The sequence below is a fragment of the Calonectris borealis genome, chromosome 8 (genome assembly GCF_964195595.1).
Source record: "Calonectris borealis chromosome 8, bCalBor7.hap1.2, whole genome shotgun sequence".
NCBI lineage: Eukaryota > Metazoa > Chordata > Aves > Procellariiformes > Procellariidae > Calonectris > Calonectris borealis.
Genome location: NC_134319.1, coordinates 10,859,646 through 10,876,967, shown reverse-complemented (window position 1 = coordinate 10,876,967; position 17,322 = coordinate 10,859,646). Strand labels below are relative to the sequence as shown.

Below are 17,322 nucleotides of genomic sequence, written 5' to 3'. Positions count from 1 at the left end.
CGGGGCTGGTTACGCCAAGGAAGAGTCCCCAGGCAGCTGGTCAGAGTTTCCGCCTGTAACTGAACTGAAATAAAAGTGATAAAACTCGAGGAGGAAACAGGTCGCAAACCTGCGCCAGCTGCTCTGGCGCCGCATGGCATGGCACGGCACAGAGGACCTCTGCTGGCGTGGGAGCCACAGGGCAGGGGCCACTGTTAGCCCACAGCTAGCCCTGCTGTGCACAAGGCAGAGACACCACAGAGGACAGGGGTCTGTCCCTTCCAGGCAGATGGCCAGAGCTGGGGACCCCAGCCCTGGGCCACGCATGAGGTCAGCCATGAAACACACGAGGCTCAACAGCTTTGTAGTGTTTACTCTTGAAAAAATAATCCGATTCGGAAAGCGGCAAGCCCTGGGGATGCCCACGCACCCAGCCCTACCACGGCCACCGCACCGGAGCCTTGCTGGAGGAAGGGGAAGGACGGAGAACAGCACCCAGTGGGCCCATTGCGGTGTGCGGAGAGGGGGAAGCTTGAAGCCCACCAGTTTAGTCCTGCTGTCGCCGAGAGCAGGGAGCCAAGGCCCCAGGTCGCTGCAGGGCAGGCAGCAGAGAGGGGAACTCGCATCTAGCCGTTCCCCAGCCGTAGGACCACCTCCCCCAGCCCCAGCAGGAGCTAGGAAGAAGCCAAGCCTGAACCCTGCCAGAGAAGAAGGGAAAGGGGGTGCATTTAGTTTCAGGGAGAAGGGAAACGGGGCCTTGGGAACAGAGATGCCAAGGAAAGGGCATGACAGTGGAAAGTCGTGGAAGTTTTTCCAAAGCAGGGTATGGGAAAGGGAGCTGCTTTCCCCGGGAAGAAGCCGAGTCCCTTTCCCATTGCGCTGAAAGCACTTGCTTTACCCCCAAGGACCAGCGCAGAGAGGCCGCCTGCCCACTGACTGCCAGAGCAGAGTCCCAGCAAAGGGCAGCGCTGGGGGTGGCAGAGGAGGGCAGGGTTGAACCCAAGCCTGGTACCACAGTCTCAAGGGTGCCACCCTGCACCCTCCTGTTCCCCTCCTGCATCCGTTCTGTCCCTGCTGCTGGGGGGATGCTGAGCAGCACGTCCCTGCTGCTCCCTGGGACAGGCATACAAGGGACCGCGAGGGTCAGAGTCCCTGCGGTCACGCTAGAGCTGCGCTGTGTCTGCACAGGACTCATTTTGGCCAAAGATTTCCCAGGTTCACAACTATTCATTCCTACACTGGGCAAGGGAGGAATGAGGGAAACAGAGGATGGAGTCAGGGAGACGAGAGACAAACCTCCCCTGACTGCCCCCATGCAGGCTGGGGGCTGCCAGCTCTCCACGCCGCTTTCCTGCTATCCTCCCCTTCCCACAAGCAATAAATAAATAAGTTAGTCTAGTGTAGACCCCGACACTCAGTTCACAGTGAGAAAATGAAGGGGAAGAGCCCCTGTGACCACAGGAAAAGGCCTGAGCAGCAAAGCCTCCTCTCAAGGGCAAGCCAGAGCGTAGCACCCCTGCTAGAGGCTGGGGGACCTGGGCAGAGAACGGATCTCTCACTGCATGGATGAGACAGGGAGGTGCACTGAGCAACGGGACTAATGCGGGGGGCATTAGTACCAAGTGGCTGGGGGTGCGAGGGTGCCCTAGGGTCCTTCCAAAGGCACAGGAGGGGGGATAGGGACTCGCCCCCTCCCTCTGCATGAGGGGTGTACCACAGCAGGAGAGCCAGGCTGCCCGTCCCGGCTCAGCTCACAGCTTCTCTGATAGTAACGTACCACGGTAAGGGTGGGGATTCAGGAGAACAAACCCCCTCTGCCTTCAGCAAGAGATGGGGGGTACCTGGCCAGGGAGGAGGGAGAGACAGGGTACAGGCAGGGACCACGCCAGAGCACAGCATCTCTCGCTCCACAGGACCCCGGTCGATCCTGCTCCTGCAGCTGGGGGATGCCCATTAGCTGCTTCCATCTCACTCTGCAAGGCACTTTCACCCCCTCTCCCACAACTTGGGGTGTAGGGACGGTCTGAGCCACAGCACATAGCCTGGTCCACTTCCATCTATAGTCATCTCCAGCTCCCGGAACTGCAGAGAAAGGAAAGAGGCATCTGACTGCCCTCGTGCTGGGTATGGGGTGTCCCCTACGTGTCCACAGCAAGTTCAGCTCCTCTTCAGTATTCCCTTTTGCCTATGAGCTGGGCTGCACCAGTTGCTGCAGCCTAAGAAGCGAAGCCGGTGTGCGGGGAGATGTCCAACCCAGCATACAGTCTTCAAGGTGCATCCATTGTGCAGGAGATAGGAGAAATGCTGGAAGATCCCCTCTTCACCACCACGTTCACCACTGGGCATGGAGCCAGCCAGGCAAGAGTTAATAAATAACGCCCAGCTGGTAGGCTGCAGGACTTGCACATGAGCATGCTGCCTTCTCAGGACTCAGGGGCCAAAAAGGGAAGCAGAGGTGTTTCTTGAGGCCACCTCTAGCCCTCAACTGAGCATCTCCTTCCTCCAGCCTTGCCCAGTCAGGGGGCAACGGGAGCAGCGTTAGTAAAGAGTCTGTGTTAAAAAAAAAAAGTTCCTGGGATGGGGGTGGCATATCTACAGGGAAGGACCCTGCGAAGGAGGGGGAGACCACAATAGGGGCCTGGGGGGAGCCCGAGGTTTCATTTTGTAGCCTGAAATGGGAGTCTGTGTCCGGTCACCAGCCTCCAAGAACTGTTGCCAACTCTGTCTCTGCACCGTGGAGGTCTCCGTCTTCTCCTGGTCCCCCTCGATTCCCAGCTACCAGTCTCATGTCTGCTCTGCTGCAGCAACCGCCGGCACTGCCACCGCCCCCTCCTCCTTGGCAGGGGGCTCCATGTAGATCGGTGTCACCGATGAGGGCTTCTTGGACCTGCAGGTGAGGAGGCTGGATGGGAGCAGGCAGGGGTGGTTGTCTCCCCCTCAGGACCCCAACTCCCAACAGCCCTGCCTGCCTCCCTGGCACGATTTCCTTCCCACTGGGACATCCTCCAGCCCTGGGCATGTATCCTGTCCTCCCCCCACCACAACGATTCAGAAGAGGGGTAGTTTGCCCCAGGATTGGGCTGGGACTGAAGCAGACGATGCAGTGCCCCAGGCAGGGGACAGTGCCATGAGGATGGCGGGGGGGACTACCCAGGTTGCTGTGCCCCCGATACTCACGAGTAGGGGGAGGCAGGGACCCCCACCACGAGGAAGTGGTTCTTCTTGCGGAAGAGCCGCCACAGCCCCTTGTGGTTCCCGCGGACGTCCAGGTCCCAGATGTGGAGGCACTAGGATGGTGGGGAGGGAAGAAGAGGCATCAGAGCCTAGGGACAGACACCAGAGCCAGGTGTCCCCTGGCGAGGGAAGAGCCACCACCCCTGCCCTCATCGAGACACAGCAGAGAGAGGATGGCCCCTTGATCAGGGCAGCACCCCTCCAGCCACCATCAGTGAGAGAAGAGGGGGAACCCGCTCCCATTCCTGCCTCAGGACAGGGGGTCTGACCATCACCTTCAGGCAAGCAATGGAATCATCCGGACAAGCTCAGACCCTGGGCTCGCACACAGGGAGGGCATAAGACTTATCTCCACTTAGAGCCAAGCATCTACCCTGGATGACCCAGTGCCTTCTGTAAACCCCAAAAGCTTAAATACCACCCAAGGGCAGCAAGAATCCATTTGCTGAGCTGCATCCAAAGCCACGGACAAACCCAAGAACAACAGCCAGATGTTTCCCAGAGATGCCAAGATCGGTGCAGGGGCGAGGATGGGCCATGTCAGGAGCCTCACCTTGGCAAGCTGAGTCCAGGTGGTGAAATCTGCTTCCTGCTCCATCCTGATGAACATGACGTAGACCCTGCCCTCAGTGTCAGGCACAAAGGAGTCCTCGCAGGGGTTCTTGCTGTGGTCCAAGACCTCAGCCTCGCTGTGGAAACGGAACAGGGAGTGAGAGGGGACCCCACCTCCTCCCTGTTCCCACTGCAGGGTACTTCAGACAGGCAAGCAGTGGCTGGGGCTGCCAGGGCCACCTCCACCCTTTCTTCTGTCCTGGTTGGTTCACCCAGTGTGCCCTGAGGTCTCCCAACCTCCCTGCAGGCACTTACCCCAGGAGCCGATGAATTTCAGTCTCGTAGGCATCCTTCCTCAAGCTGTTGGAGGAGGAGAGAGCACAGAGATCAGGGCAGGGTCAGACAGTTTGATAAGCAGGGATCATCCCAAGATGATCCAAACTTAAGACTGCCCCAGTGTAATACAAAAAGGCAGGTTGGAGCCAATGAATGGAGAGCAGGGACTGCCACATATCCTGGAGGATGTGGCAGCAAAAACATGACCCTTCAACATGTCCATCAGGAGCACAGGTGGTGCTCACAAAAACCACCGCAAGGATTCCCCAGCAGAGGCCACTGTGCTGGGGCTGGAGGTGATGGCTGTTGTTCCAGAAGGAAGGGAGACGTCCTCAGCACAAGGGGACAAGGGTCAGGTCAAGCAACTGTTTCATACAGACCTCATTCTGACCACCACTCACCTCTCCACATTTTTAAGCTGGACATTTGGAACTGTGTTGAACTTGTGCTTCTTGAAATAGGCTTCCTGGGAGGATGAGAGAGGAGGGAAGGAAAACGGGGTTCAGTCAGGAGTCAGCAGTACTTGGAGGTCACCTCAAGCATCCCCCTTACCTGGAAAGGTGGCTGAGTCAGAGCTCAGCCCCAGGATGGGGCTTGGGGGCTGAGGGAGGTCACTCACGTGAAAGTAGCCGTTCATGTTGAGCCCCACGATGCCGAAGTGGTAGGAGCGCGAGATGTCAGGGATGATGCACTCCCGGCCCTTCCGCTGCTCGGGCATCCGCATCCACATGTCCCAGTCCCAGAGCTAGGGAGGGGAAACTGCCACTCACACTCAAGTTTGGGAACACGATTTGGTAGTGTGGCCACCCAGGGACCTTTCTGGCTGCCCACACCAGCTCTAGCCCCTTTGGCCCCAGCCCGCCTGGGCTGTTCCAGCCAGCTCTGTGGCTGGTTACGTGGTCCTCAAGTTACTGTCTGTCCCAAATCCATTCTGCTTGGGCATCCTTCCCAGTGGAAGCTCAGGGAGAGCCAGGATCCAAGAGCTGTACCCACAGGGACTGGGTGATGATCAGGGACTGCTGATGGGCAGAGATCGGGGTGCAGAAGACAGGGTCCCTCTAAAGTACTCGCCTTCTCAGGGGTTGGCCACTTTGGCTCCAGCTCGTCCTTGTACAGGCTCTTCCGGAGCACCCAGCCCAGGCCTGGCATGGTCTCCACACGGTACAGGAGCGAGGGGTCCTCAGCTGTGTGCTCATAGCCCTGCGATGTTAAGGGGAGCATTCAGCACCCTGAATGCACCCCTACCCTGCCAAAATAGGAGGCATCTTGCTCCATGGAGACTCTCAGCATGGGGAGCAGGGGACAGCCACTAGGAAGCACACGACAGGGACAGGACGGTGATTTGCAGGGACACTTCTGAACAGTTCAGGGCTGGGGAGACGGACCCACCTAGGATGATGACGGGGGAACACCCCGCTTTACAGACAGAACTAGCACCCCAGCCTGACATGGGAACAACACAGGGCAGAGGTGTCCCTACTGCACCGTCCTCCCTGACCCACCTGGTCATTCCAAGCCGAGATGCAGTACAGGCTCTCGTCCTCCTCCAAAAGGTGTATTGACTGGCTCAGAAAGCTGAGGAAAGAGTTGTCCAGTCCTTGGTCAAACATCCTCCCCCCAGGCAAACCAAGGCAAATTCTCCACAAAGGGACAAGCCACCCCCTACTGCTAGGACTGTCTCTTGGGCTGAGATGGCTGATGTTGGCATGAGATCAGAGGAGGAGCACCCAAACAAGCTAAGCTGCATCTTACCATGGGGAGGGGACAATATTGTCTCCTGCTCCACCAGAGTCCCTCCTCCTTATGAAAGAACTGGAGCCCCGGTAGATGCTGTCCCTGTCCTCTTGCCATGGGGCAGTTCTAACCATGTGTGTACAGAATGGATCAGTGTCCCCAAAAACCAAACCAGGAAGAGATCCCAGACCTCGAAGTCATCCTGCACTGAGTGCCAGGACAGTGGACTCAAGACTCTCTGCAGGCAGAGCTCAGTTATGGCTGTCGCCCAGGGACTGTTCAACCTCGGATAGGTGCGGTACAGCATGGCAGGGATCTGGCCTCTCCGGAGCAGCCAGAGAGCTTCTAGGAAATGCCCCACCCAAACAGCTCAGGGACCCACAGCTTTACCTGAAGAAGTCAACAGAAATGTCAAGGTCCTCCTCCAGAACCACGGCGAATTTAGCATCCTGCGGGGCAAGGAGAGAGGTCAGAAGGATAGGACCAGGACAGAGCAGAGACACCAAGCAGCGTCCCCTGCCTGTGCTGTTCCCTGCCCCACAGGACCAATTCCAGCTCCCGTGAGATGGGGGTCACAGATGCCACTCTCCCAGGGAAACCCTGCGCTGTCTTGCTCCCATGGGCAAGCAGCTAGACAGGGCGCAGGCAGAGGTCTCACTCACCGGGAAGAGGTTGAAGGTTGCAGTCAGACTGGCTTTGTAGTGCTACAAGAAAAGACAGATCGTTGCCTGTGTTAGCATCAATCCCTGGACCAGAGGGAGGGGTAGCCTGGCACAGATGCGGGGCTAAGCCTGCCTCCCTCAAATGCTATCCCAGGTCCCAGGAAATAACTCTCCCAGGATTTGGGAAAGGTCTCTCACCTGAGAAACTCTGGCATTTTTAATGCTGATGGGAGTGTGCTGGATTCCTGAGAGGCCAAACAGCTCCACAACATCCATCGGCTCCTGCAATGGAAAGGTACAAAGCTCATCAAATGTGTGGGTCTGGATACATTCTCCCCACCCTCCAACAGTGTCAGCTCTCTGGGATAACAAGAAAATGACTGTGGGATCCCCTGCATGTGGCTGTCCTCTTGGGGGAAAGTGAGGCTCAAAATAATGCTGTGCTGTAGACCCCGCAGCAAGGAACTCGCCAAACCCTCTTGGCCCTTCAGCCCTTAGGTATTGCCACAAGTTTCTGTTAGCCCTGCTAGTTTGCAGACCCAAAGTTGCAGGAATACCTGAGAAGCCCAAATCCCCAGTCCCCCATGGACAGTGCAGAAAGAAAACAGGTATAGCCAGGAACACCTACTAGCTGCTTCATGTCAAGACCACAATCAACTTAATTTTCTCTCACAGTTGCCAAGAAAGAGACCTCTCTGACCAAACACTGGGGTCAGAAGTAATCCATATTTGGGCTGACATATCTCTGCCCCAAGAAGGCCCCACCAAGTCCCTCTCCATCCCACCTCCTAGCCACAAAGGAGCTCCCATTGCACCAACCGTTCCCCCTTTCCCTGATACCCACCATGGCAGCACGAGCATCCAGGCTGCCCCCTCGTAGCTGAGGGATGCTGCTCCAGTTGCCATGGCAATGGATGCTGCTATCTTTAACCACTCTGATGTGCTGCAGTAAGAGCCTGCATAAACAAACCAGCTCGCCCAGCCCCACAGCCTGGCAGTAGTGGGAGAGGCCTGCAAGGGAATGAGCCTGTTCCCTTCCCCACCTCCATCACAAGGCAACCAGACAATACTTCATGGGCTGCTGCAGAGATGAGGGCTAGAAAGCTCCTGAGACCTGCTAGGATGCCAAAGGCCTGTCCCAAAGCACATCCCGCTGCCAGAGAGCCAGGACTTGCAGTGGGACCCCCGAGGGCTTTATACGGTTTTGCTGACAGGAAGGTCTTTGCCCTCTAAAGGACCAGCTCTCCTCTACCTGGCCATAGCTTTCCTGAGCCTTGTGAAAACAGATCTTTTTGGGTCTCTTCACCTCTTACTGAGAGTGGACAGGCACAGCTGGACTGGTTCGTTCTGCTTCATGCAAGGGAGCTGGACAGGCGGTGTTACACCCAGGCTGGCGATACTCATCCAACAAGAAAGGCGGATGGGCAGAGCCCAGCATGACCACCTCATTCCTGCACACCAGCCTCTTTCTGATGCGGAGATATAAGATCTGGGCTTTGAGAAAGACCAAGGCAGCTTTATCCACACCCATGGCTTGGCTAAGCTGACTGACTTGCGTGGGAGCAGGTGAGCAGCAGTGTGACCCACAGCAGGAGGAAGGGTGAAGGGGCTCGTAGCCTGCCACCCACCAAGGACTGGGCCAGCTCCACATACTCTTGGCTGGGGGACCAAGGACCTGGCTACAGGGACCTCTGGGGGTGGTCTCACCTCGTAGTACCCATCGATGAAGACTGTGATCATCTGCGGATTGACGCCCTGAGCCGACAGCAAGGAGCGCAGCATCCTGGGGAGAGATTGCGGGGCCTGAGCGCACAGTGGCCCCAGGCCGCTCAGCAGAGGGTTATGGATCCCTTGGGGTGGGGGAAAGGGCGCACGGTAAGGGAACAGGACCTACTGCCCTTGGGCTCTTCCCTTTCCCATGGCCAAGGACCCTGGGATCTGTCCAAGCGGGTCTGCCCAGCTTGCTCATGCAACCCCAGGAGGAGGCTGGATCCTGCCAGCAGGACGCAGGGGAGGGCTTGGGCCAGGTCTGGTCTTGTGGCACAGAGCAGGGAAGCCGTGTCCCCTGGAAGTGCTTACCTGTACAGGTAGTTGGGGCGGTTCCCTGCAATAACAGCTACAGGCACATCGAAGACTTTATTGTCCTTGAGCTGGAAGAGAAAAATGTGTGTAAGTTGGGCTGGGGAGGCCATGCCAACCTAAATGATTCTATGATTCTATGCCACTGAGAGCAGGACCCAAGGGGTAGGGATCGGCCCCGCTAAACAGGGCTGCATAGTCCTGCCCCTTGGCTCAGGACCACACCGACCAACTAGGACTGCACTCAGCGCTGCTGGAGACCCTGCCAGCTTTCCCCTTTCACCCCACCTCAGACACAGCTCCCAAATCCCGACTTGCATCCACCCAGAGACGTTTGTCCAAACCCTTCAGCACTGCACCAAGGACAGCCCCAAGGCCATGACAGCTGCTCCAAATACAGACTCTGCTGCTTACACTCATGTCCCTAGAGCCATGGTAACCCGGCAGCTCAGGGCAGACATAGGGCAAGGGAACTCCCCTTCCCCAGCGTGACCTGACCATATGTATTCACCTTACCTTTGCTGGGGTTAAGGGCTTGCCCAGGGGCAGTTTTCACCACTCAGCTGGAGCTTAAGGACAGGGGTCTGCATCTGAGCTGCAAACACACCCGGTCCAGCCCAGCCCTCCCTCCTGGAGCCTTCCCTGAATATTCTGCCCCTGTACTCACGGGATCAGGGTTGAACTCAATGGGTGTGGGGTCTTTGCAGCTGCAGACGCTGCCGTAACCTTCTACTTTGCTGCAGAACCTCTTCCGGCGGCGGTTCAGCTCTGTGTCGGGCCAATGGCACTCAGCATCTGGAGGTACCAAGGAGAAAAATGACTGCTCATCCCCATGGCCTTACCTTGTGTGCTCCAGGCTGCGCTGCCACATGGACGGCTCTCCCTGGGCTCAGCCATCACCAAGCCAGTCCTTACTACTATGAACAAGCAACACTTTTGGATATAACCAATAGGATATAACCACAGGAGCCATTCAGAAGCCATCCCTACCATATGGCCTCTCTGAGCAGCAATGGGCCATGTTCAAGGCCAACAGTCAGAAAAGACTGGACTAGGCCTGGTTTGGAGAGGTGACAAATGGCCAGACCATGTCCCCACTTCCCCATCCTCACCTTTCTCAACAACCATGCCTGGAATTGCCATGGAAGCAGGAAGAAGGGAAGCTGGCCCCATTTTAAAAGTTACCATCTCCATTTCAAACAGCCTTAAATCCATCCTGGGATGTTGCTAACAGACACACAGCTTTGACTCAAAAACACCAAGAGCAGCAGGCAGACATGTCCCAGAGACACCTGGCACCGCAGAGCAGATCTTACTTCCTACCTTCCACGGATGTCAGATGAACTTCTGTCTTCAGCAGTACAGGGTCACCCCATGTCGAGAGGGCGGGCGACTTGGCGTGCTTCTCCCCGTACACTTCCCCTGGAGCAGGGACACAGGGTCAGGACTGTCTGGAAGGGCCCGTCCCCGCTGTGTCGAGGCATGACCAGGGGCTGTAGCTCAGAGTGGCAGCTTGGCACCTTTTCCCCATCGGCCTCTGGCGAGCTGCTGAAGGGACAAGCTCTGCCTCCATCCCCTCCCTCAGCCCAGGAACAGAGTTGCCTGCTCTCTGTGACTTGTTCCCTGCTCATACAGCGTGTTGGGGATGGGCTGGGTTTCTCTTCCCCGGCTTCTCCCCAAAAAAGGGGCCATGAACACTTTCCCGGCCTGTGCTAGACTCACCCCCCTTCTTCCCCACAAATGTCCACATATCTCTCCAGCTCAGGAATGGTGCAACTTGGCTCCCCAGGCTTTTCAGGACATTCTTGGCTGTGTCCTTGAGGTGAAAGGAGCCTTCATCCTGGAACGAAACGGAGCAACCCTGCAGCTGAGGTCTGACTCCCGATGTAGACAAGGAAAGTCTCCTATCAATACCAAAGAGGTACAGGGCCCGCTCCTACCCTTGAACCAGCTGAGCCAGACACCTTCAAGAGCAGGTTCCTACAGTCTCTGTGCCACTAAACCTGTTGGTGGCTCCACCATGATGCACAGAGAGGTCAAAGGAGTCACAAACTCCTGTCTCCTTGAGACCAAATTGTTCTCAAGCAGGGCCATGTGTTCAGCAACGCTTCACATAGCTAAACCCAAAACCTGCTGCTCACACAGCAGCCCAGAGCCAACACAGTTCACAGTGCCCCCCCTAAAGCCTGGAACTGGGACCCAGAAGGGGCCCACCACATCCTTCTGTTTCCTCATGTCCATTCTCCACCTAACCTCTTGTTTATTGCTGCAGGCTCTGACACATCTGCTTTTTGCTCTCCTGCCTTGCTGGGCACACAGCAGTATCTGTAGTAACAAGGGGGAACAAGAGGACAAGGGAGGGGATCCAGACAGGGAGGCATAGCCCAGTGGGGATGTGACATTTAGCCCTGGGAATGCCGATGACATTCAGGAGGCAACTGCCCAGATGAGCTTTAGGGTGTCCTGACTCAAGGTGGCTTTTTCTTTTCACACTAAGGTCACATACCTTAATGGTGAAGATCAGGATCCGGCCCCGGGCAACCATGTTGAGGAAGAGTACCATGGCTTCATCTTCATGGGGAGAATATGTGTCAAAGACCCTCTTGGCCATCACATGACCCTGTTGGTATTTAAACGTCAGAGGCATCTTAGATGCTATACACATCAGACACGCAGAATTATGGAAATCTATCCTGGAAGCCTCAGTTCCTGAACAACATGATGAGTTACTTTTCTGGTATGCCAGGGAGTTAGTCCCCAGGCAAATTCAGCCCGTGGGCCTTCATGCATGACATGAAGTGCATTGAGGTCCATCGGACAGCATTACCCAACCTCACAACTCCTCTCCTGCCTGCTCCCCAAGGACAGCTAGGCAAGCACAGGAGAAACGCTGCAGGGACCCTCTGGGCGACCACGTTGCGCTCAGGAAACTACAGGCAAACAAGCAGTCGGGGACTTCTCTCCTGGCTGCCCTTTGCCTCATGCACCCAACAGTTAAAGAGCAAGGACAAACACTGCCCAGTGAGAAAGACAAATGCAGACACGCGGGATGCTTTACCGTAGCCTGATTTAAGACGATGACGTGGATCCCTCTTCCCTGCTCCCGAGCCTCATCTTCCAGGACCTGCAAGTGGAGAAACGATGAGAACCATACACCAAGACCTCTTATTCCCTGCCCATTCAGCACAGCAGAGCCCCCAGACAAGGGGTAAGTCTCTCTCCTGTAACATTTTGGCTTTGCTTGTGCCAGACTAGAAGACAATGTGGGACAACAGCTCCACAGTCCTGTAGGCAGGAGGGGGATCCACTCCTGACCTTCTTGCCAGCCACCGAAGTGCTTCACCACCCACTGCTTGAGGCTTCACCCATTCAGCTCCATCCATCCTCTGCTCACAGGGACAGCCAGCACCCGTCACTTACTGTCGTCCCATCCACAGCCACGTAGACCTTCGACCGGCTGGAGTACACCTCAACATCCAAGACCTTCTTGTTGCTGACAGGGTGCCTAGGGACCTCCACATTCAGCATCTCATCATCTACAGAGGAGAAATGCCCAGTCTCAACCAGCCAGGGCACCCCTGGCTTGTCCCTGCTCGGTGCTAGCCCAGCCAAGCCTCCAGAAGGTCATGCCCACCAGGTAGCCCAGCCCAACAAGCCATGGGTCAGAATCTACAGGGATGGCAGGTAAGGGAAATCCAAAACGGCAACAGGTCTGGCCCCAGCGATCCCCACACAGACCTCTGCAGCCAAACATGCTGAAGCCTTGGAATGGGAACAGCCTTTTCTATTCATTTTCGTTAAACCCATATGCACAGACCCGTCTTTCATGCTGTAGCTGGTCACAAATTTGCCCTGACTTAAAGAAATTACTTCCCTCCCTCCAGTTTCCTTGCTTTCAAAGAAAAGCAAGATGCTGCCCCTCACCGTAGTCCTGTGCAGACTCCTCTTCCTCCTCATAAGCAGCTCTCCTGGTGTCCAAGATCAGCTTGATGTTCACAATTACAGTCACAAGCAGGAAGAGGACAGCACCTGTCTGTAACGCAGGACGTTTTGCATTAGCAACTTGTAAGTAACAACCCCAATATCAGGCCACCTCCTCGGCAGAGGCTGCAGGGCACCCCAAGGAGATCTTGAAAGGGATCACAAGCATCTGTTATTTCCCCTGCTTTCTTCTGGGGGAAGGAAAGAGAAAGAAATTCAGATGACTAAGTTTTAGGGTGAAGTGCTTTCATCAGCTGGAGAACACTGACTTCTTCATACGTGAGAATTAACCCACTTCCAAGGTATCCCCGCTTCCAGATCTGTGAGCAGATTCCTGCTAAAATATTGCATCAAGGTTGAGGGTTTCTGCAGACAAAGAGTTTGCTACTTCAGAGTAACAGCTCCCACTGTAACTTCTGCCTCTCCTGCAGCATCACTACTCTCACCCCTCCCTCTGCAACCAGAAGATGTGTTCAGGGTATTCAGAGGGAGAGGAGATGCTGTGCGACTAAAGCAAGGTAAAGGGAAGAAGCTGAGGTCTGACTTCAGGAAACTGCACTGTGCCAGAGAACAGCCCGCAGCCTTACTGTCTGCAGCAAACTTCAAGGCAAGCCGCGTGGATGCCAACACAGAGGGCTATGGGAAGGTCCAGGGGCTACGGAGGAGTCCATGGGAACCCCCGATGTGACCATCGCCATTGCCCACGGCCTTGTTGCTCCCAGACCAAGAGGAGGGATAAAAGACTACAACATTTCTACAAGCACCTGTATTTACTTAAATGCATCTTGCTCCTCTCTTCCTTAATTTCAGTCTTTTTCCTGGTATTTGGACCCAGCGTAAAGTAGAAACTACTCCATGCCAAAACGGCCTTTTCTGAGACACAGCCACACAGGAAGACTTGGACCACAAACATCCCATTGGGAAATAATCCACCTGCAGGTATAAGCTGCAAAAACACGTCTGGCCACGGCCAAGAGGATAGTCTTAGAGCTGCAATGCTGGCCTGGGATGCAGGATTGAAAGACAAGACCTCAGCTGAAGGAATTTGTCTTTACTTGACCCAGGGAGCTTTGTAACCCAGGGCCCAGGTGCTTCTTCATGGTGGAACGGTGACAGCAGCCTGTGGTGGCCACGGGGCTCTGCATGGGGACAAAGTCCATGCCCGGCAGCTACAGCCCTGCCTCAGGGCTGAGGAACAGCTCTAGCAGGGAGCCCAAAAGCTGCCCTGGACAGTTATGCAGCGAGGGAAGGCTTTGCTGTTGGATTTAAGACACAAAGCCCTGAGCAGCCATTACCCCCAAAGCTAACACTGCTGCAGGGCTCCACCACCAGCCTCCATGCCACGAGGGTCCGTCCAGCTCACAGCAGAGCCACCGCAGAGGCCCAAATCTGACTGCTATGTGCTGCTGACAGATTCATCCCACGGCCCAAAAGCTCTGGCCCCTTGGCCCAGCCACGCTGTGGACGTACCAGATGGTTTCCAGTTTCAGCCGTACAAGCTCAGGATCATACTAACCTCCCTGGAGCATCCCAAGACTCAGCGTGGAGATGTCACAGCAACCAAGGGAGAGGGGAGAGGTTGGTGGAGACTGCTCATAGCCTGGTCCTCCCGCAAGGGGATGCTGAGACAGGTCTTGGGTGGTTTTGAGACTCTTCCTTTGCCCCTCAACTCCCCAACAGCTTGTTTCCTAAAAATCTGTGCCTTTTTCAGCTCTAGGACCCTTGATTCTCTGAGGTCTGGTATAGGGTTGAGATCACACACAGGCCTGCCCTTGGTGAGAGGTACTACAAGGATCCCCGCCCTACCTGGCCAGCTACTCCCTCAAAGCTGTGTTGCTGCTATCTCTGCCAAGCAGCAAAACTGGTTCAAGAAGTAACTCAGGAAGATGGAAAAACAGCAATAAGACAAGAGAGCGACAGGTAGACAACGTGATAACATAAACATCACTATGGCATTTTGGCTTGTTGATTTGCTGTTGACTCAGGAGTATGAGCACCTTTCGGGATCTGGGCACAGAAAACTTTTACTTAGGCAAGAACAGAGCCTTGGGCTCGCAGCGAGGAGCAGGCTGTGCCTGGTGGCCAGCAGCAAGGCCACCTCACCAACCTGCCCAGGCCTCTCACCTTGGTCAGTACTGGTGACACGGGGGAGCAGCCCCGCAGCCCAGGTGACCACAGTGAACAAAGCAGCACCAAGCAGGACCAGCAGCCGGGTCTAGCAAGGCTGGCTCAGTCAGAGCCGCTGAAAGAGGCCCAGCTGCTGTAGACGTGGCTACGCCATAGCTGCAGCCCTAGTTTACATATTTTAAGCTCAATTTTCATCTGTGTTTTAAACCACAGCAGTGCCATGAAGGAGAGAGATGACAGCAGACAGGCTCTGGCCTGTTGCCCCCAGCACGATGAGCAATGCCTGCCAGAACGACCAGGCCCATTCCCAAGCCCTGAGCACCCCAGGGGACGCAGGACTGAGCAGTCTCCTTCCCCAGGAAGCCCTCGCGAGCCCTCGTCCTCCCAGGCACAAACAAAACCCTCCCCTGCTCCCTCCCACAGAAACCAACTGCCAGATTTCACCGAGCTCTGCTCATCTCAGAAATGGTCCCTTTTCTGCAGCTCGCTGCCATGGGGCCAAACCCTCCCTGTCCTTACGCCCCCAGACACCCCCCATGCTGCTGGCTCTGCTGAGGATTAGCCGTTTTACAGCACAAGTGACCAAGCCTGCAGCTTTCCCAGACGCCAGCTGCCTCTGGGTATGAGATCCCATTACTCAGCCCTATTTTCTCTGTCCACCTGTTGTGCGTTACACCAGGCTTGATTTGCAAACCAAATGGGGCGGGGATGGTCTCCCACTGCAGGCACAGCCCTGCTGCACTCGGCACGGGTCCCAAACCAGGAGGGGAGGAATCGGTCAGGTTTCTAGCTGAAAGCCTCCCAAGGACACCTGGATAATTGTATCTCCTGTCATAGCCACCCAACAGGTCCATTTGCAGCTGGAAGCAGCTGCTAGACATGGCAGACCCTTCCACACATGAGCACAAAGCCACTGGAGGTAGCTTTTTGGGGGACAAGTTATGCTTCTCCAGCACGTTAGGTCACCCAGGACTGCCAGCAGACCCACCGCCGCCCATGCAGCTGCTCCATAAGCTTGTAAACCCTATAGATTATCCTCCCTAATCCACCACAGGCCTGCGGGTGACTCACCTGGCAGAGCTTCCGCAGCGCACGCTGGTTCATCAGCTTGTACTTCCAGGCAAGGTACCAGCTCCGCTTCTTGTGAGGCTTGATGGCGGGGTTGGGTTTCCACTCGTCCATAGTCGCAGGGGCTGGCACAGAGGCCGCCGCGTGGCACAGGGGTCAGGACGGGCTCTGATCCGCTCTTGTGTCCATCGGGGCTCCCTGCCAGGACAGTACAGGCGCAGGGTGAGGGAGGTGAGTGCCTTCAAACCCTCTCCCCAGCAAAGACGGAGCCTGGCACAAGCAGGGGCCACGAGTGGGACTCATGTACCACAAGCAGAAGCCCCACGGAGCCTCCCTGCCTGCCAGCACTCCCAGCCCCACGGGGAGCGATCCAGGAGGCCAGGCTTCGCTGGAGGACTGTAAGCGGGGTGATGGGAAGCCCTTGAACCCATGGGCCAGCAAGGACCTCTGCTCCAGGCCAGCACCTTAGCGAGGCCGCTGCAGTGCGGTGGGCCCACTCTCACCCTCTGGAAGAGAAAAGTGGCCAAGACGAACGAGCCAGCAATAGGTCCCGGACCAGCAGGCGTTATGGAGGTGCCAACACTGGCCATATGGGCCTGCAGGGTCCCTGGTGGGGAGAGGCACCCTCCCCACTTGCAGCAACGGGACTGTGAAGCAGCACCATCCCCACTAGTGCGGACGCAGCTAACCCAGACATGGGGACCAGAGCCGGGCCACAGTCCTGCTGCAGACGCCGGCACCCCTGGGGCAGAGGGGCTGTGCCCAGGTGAAGCCAGGCTCCCCATGCAACCGGCTGGGCCTAGGGCAGGATGCGGAGGCCCGGCAGAGGCAGGGGCCTGGCTGGAGCACAGGCCTCCCCCAGCGGAGCCAGGTAGGGTGGGGAGCCCCAGTTACAGGGCAGGGGCCGCACAGCAGCCTCCCGGCTGGGGAGAGGAGGGCTGGGGGAGCCAGAGCCCTTAGGGGAAGGACCCGGGGGATGCCGGAGCGGGGCATCGCGGATGGACCCAGGCACTCGGGGGGTGCGCGGGCCCAGGACTGCGGGGAGGGGTCGCGAAGGGGACCAAGGCGCTCCGGGCGGAGGGAGGGGAGAGGCAGGCGTCCAAGGACGGAGGCGGCAAGGAGTGACGGCCCCCCCGGAGCAGCGGCGGGGGGTATGAGGGGGTCCAGGCGTTTCGGGACCGCGGAGAGCCGGGGGAGGGCGGGAGCCGGGCGGTGCGGCCCGGAGGGTGAGTGCCGGCCGCGCTACTCACGGTCCGCGCCGGGAGGCTGGGGCGGGCCGGGCAGGGCAGGGCCCGGCTCGGCGTTGCCGCCGCCGCCCCGCCAACCCTCAGCGCCAGCGGGGCCGCGCCGCTTCCGGCGCCGCAGAGACGCCGCGGGGGCGGGGCCGGGGCCAGCGCCAGTCCCGCCCCCGGGCCCCGCCCCCCAGCGCCGCTCTGCGCTCCCCGGCGGACCTCGCTGGTGCGCGGCCGGAACCCGGGAGCCGGCTGCGGGCAGGTGGAGGCGGGGGGCGTGGCTCGGGGCGGGGCCGGCGGGCGGGGCGGGGCCGGGGCTCGGGCCGGGGTGACAGCGC

At 57.4% G+C, this 17,322-nt stretch overlaps 1 protein-coding gene across 2 annotated transcripts; it reads right to left on the bottom strand.

Annotated features, from left to right (window-relative positions):
• Nucleotides 1–336: 336 nt before the first annotated feature.
• POMGNT1 (protein O-linked mannose N-acetylglucosaminyltransferase 1 (beta 1,2-)) lies at nt 337–17,090 on the bottom strand. Of its 2 annotated transcripts, XM_075155854.1 has the most exons (22): nt 17,003–17,090; nt 15,756–15,950; nt 12,501–12,609; nt 11,997–12,112; nt 11,635–11,700; nt 11,083–11,196; nt 10,299–10,416; nt 9,900–9,998; nt 9,244–9,371; nt 8,577–8,647; nt 8,205–8,280; nt 6,696–6,779; nt 6,498–6,539; nt 6,226–6,284; nt 5,604–5,676; nt 5,173–5,301; nt 4,721–4,846; nt 4,503–4,567; nt 4,081–4,125; nt 3,767–3,902; nt 3,157–3,266; nt 337–2,866 (listed from the first exon to the last, which is right to left on the bottom strand). In XM_075155854.1, the coding sequence occupies exons 2-22, from the start codon at nt 15,864–15,866 to the stop codon at nt 2,764–2,766; spliced, it is 1,980 nt and encodes a 659-aa protein (XP_075011955.1). In that variant the 5' UTR covers nt 15,867–15,950; nt 17,003–17,090; the 3' UTR covers nt 337–2,763. The 2 variants fall into 2 exon arrangements, with proteins under 2 accessions (XP_075011955.1, XP_075011956.1); XM_075155855.1 differs by lacking the exons at nt 11,997–12,112; nt 17,003–17,090 and having other exon boundaries at nt 15,756–15,930.
• Between the last annotated feature and the right edge of the window lie 232 nt (nt 17,091–17,322).

What these genes read in the sequence shown, in the direction of transcription:
- POMGNT1 (XM_075155854.1), bottom strand. Translation starts at nt 15,866, where the DNA reads ATGGACGAGTGGAAACCCAACCCCGCCATCAAGCCTCACAAGAAGCGG. An exon ending in CGCCCCAACTACCTGTACAG is followed by an intron (nt 8,281 to 8,576) that starts GTAAGCACTTCC and finishes ATCTCTCCCCAG; the next exon opens with GATGCTGCGCTCCTTGCTGT. An exon ending in AGTGGCCAACCCCTGAGAAG is followed by an intron (nt 4,847 to 5,172) that starts GCGAGTACTTTA and finishes TCCCCTCCCTAG; the next exon opens with CTCTGGGACTGGGACATGTG.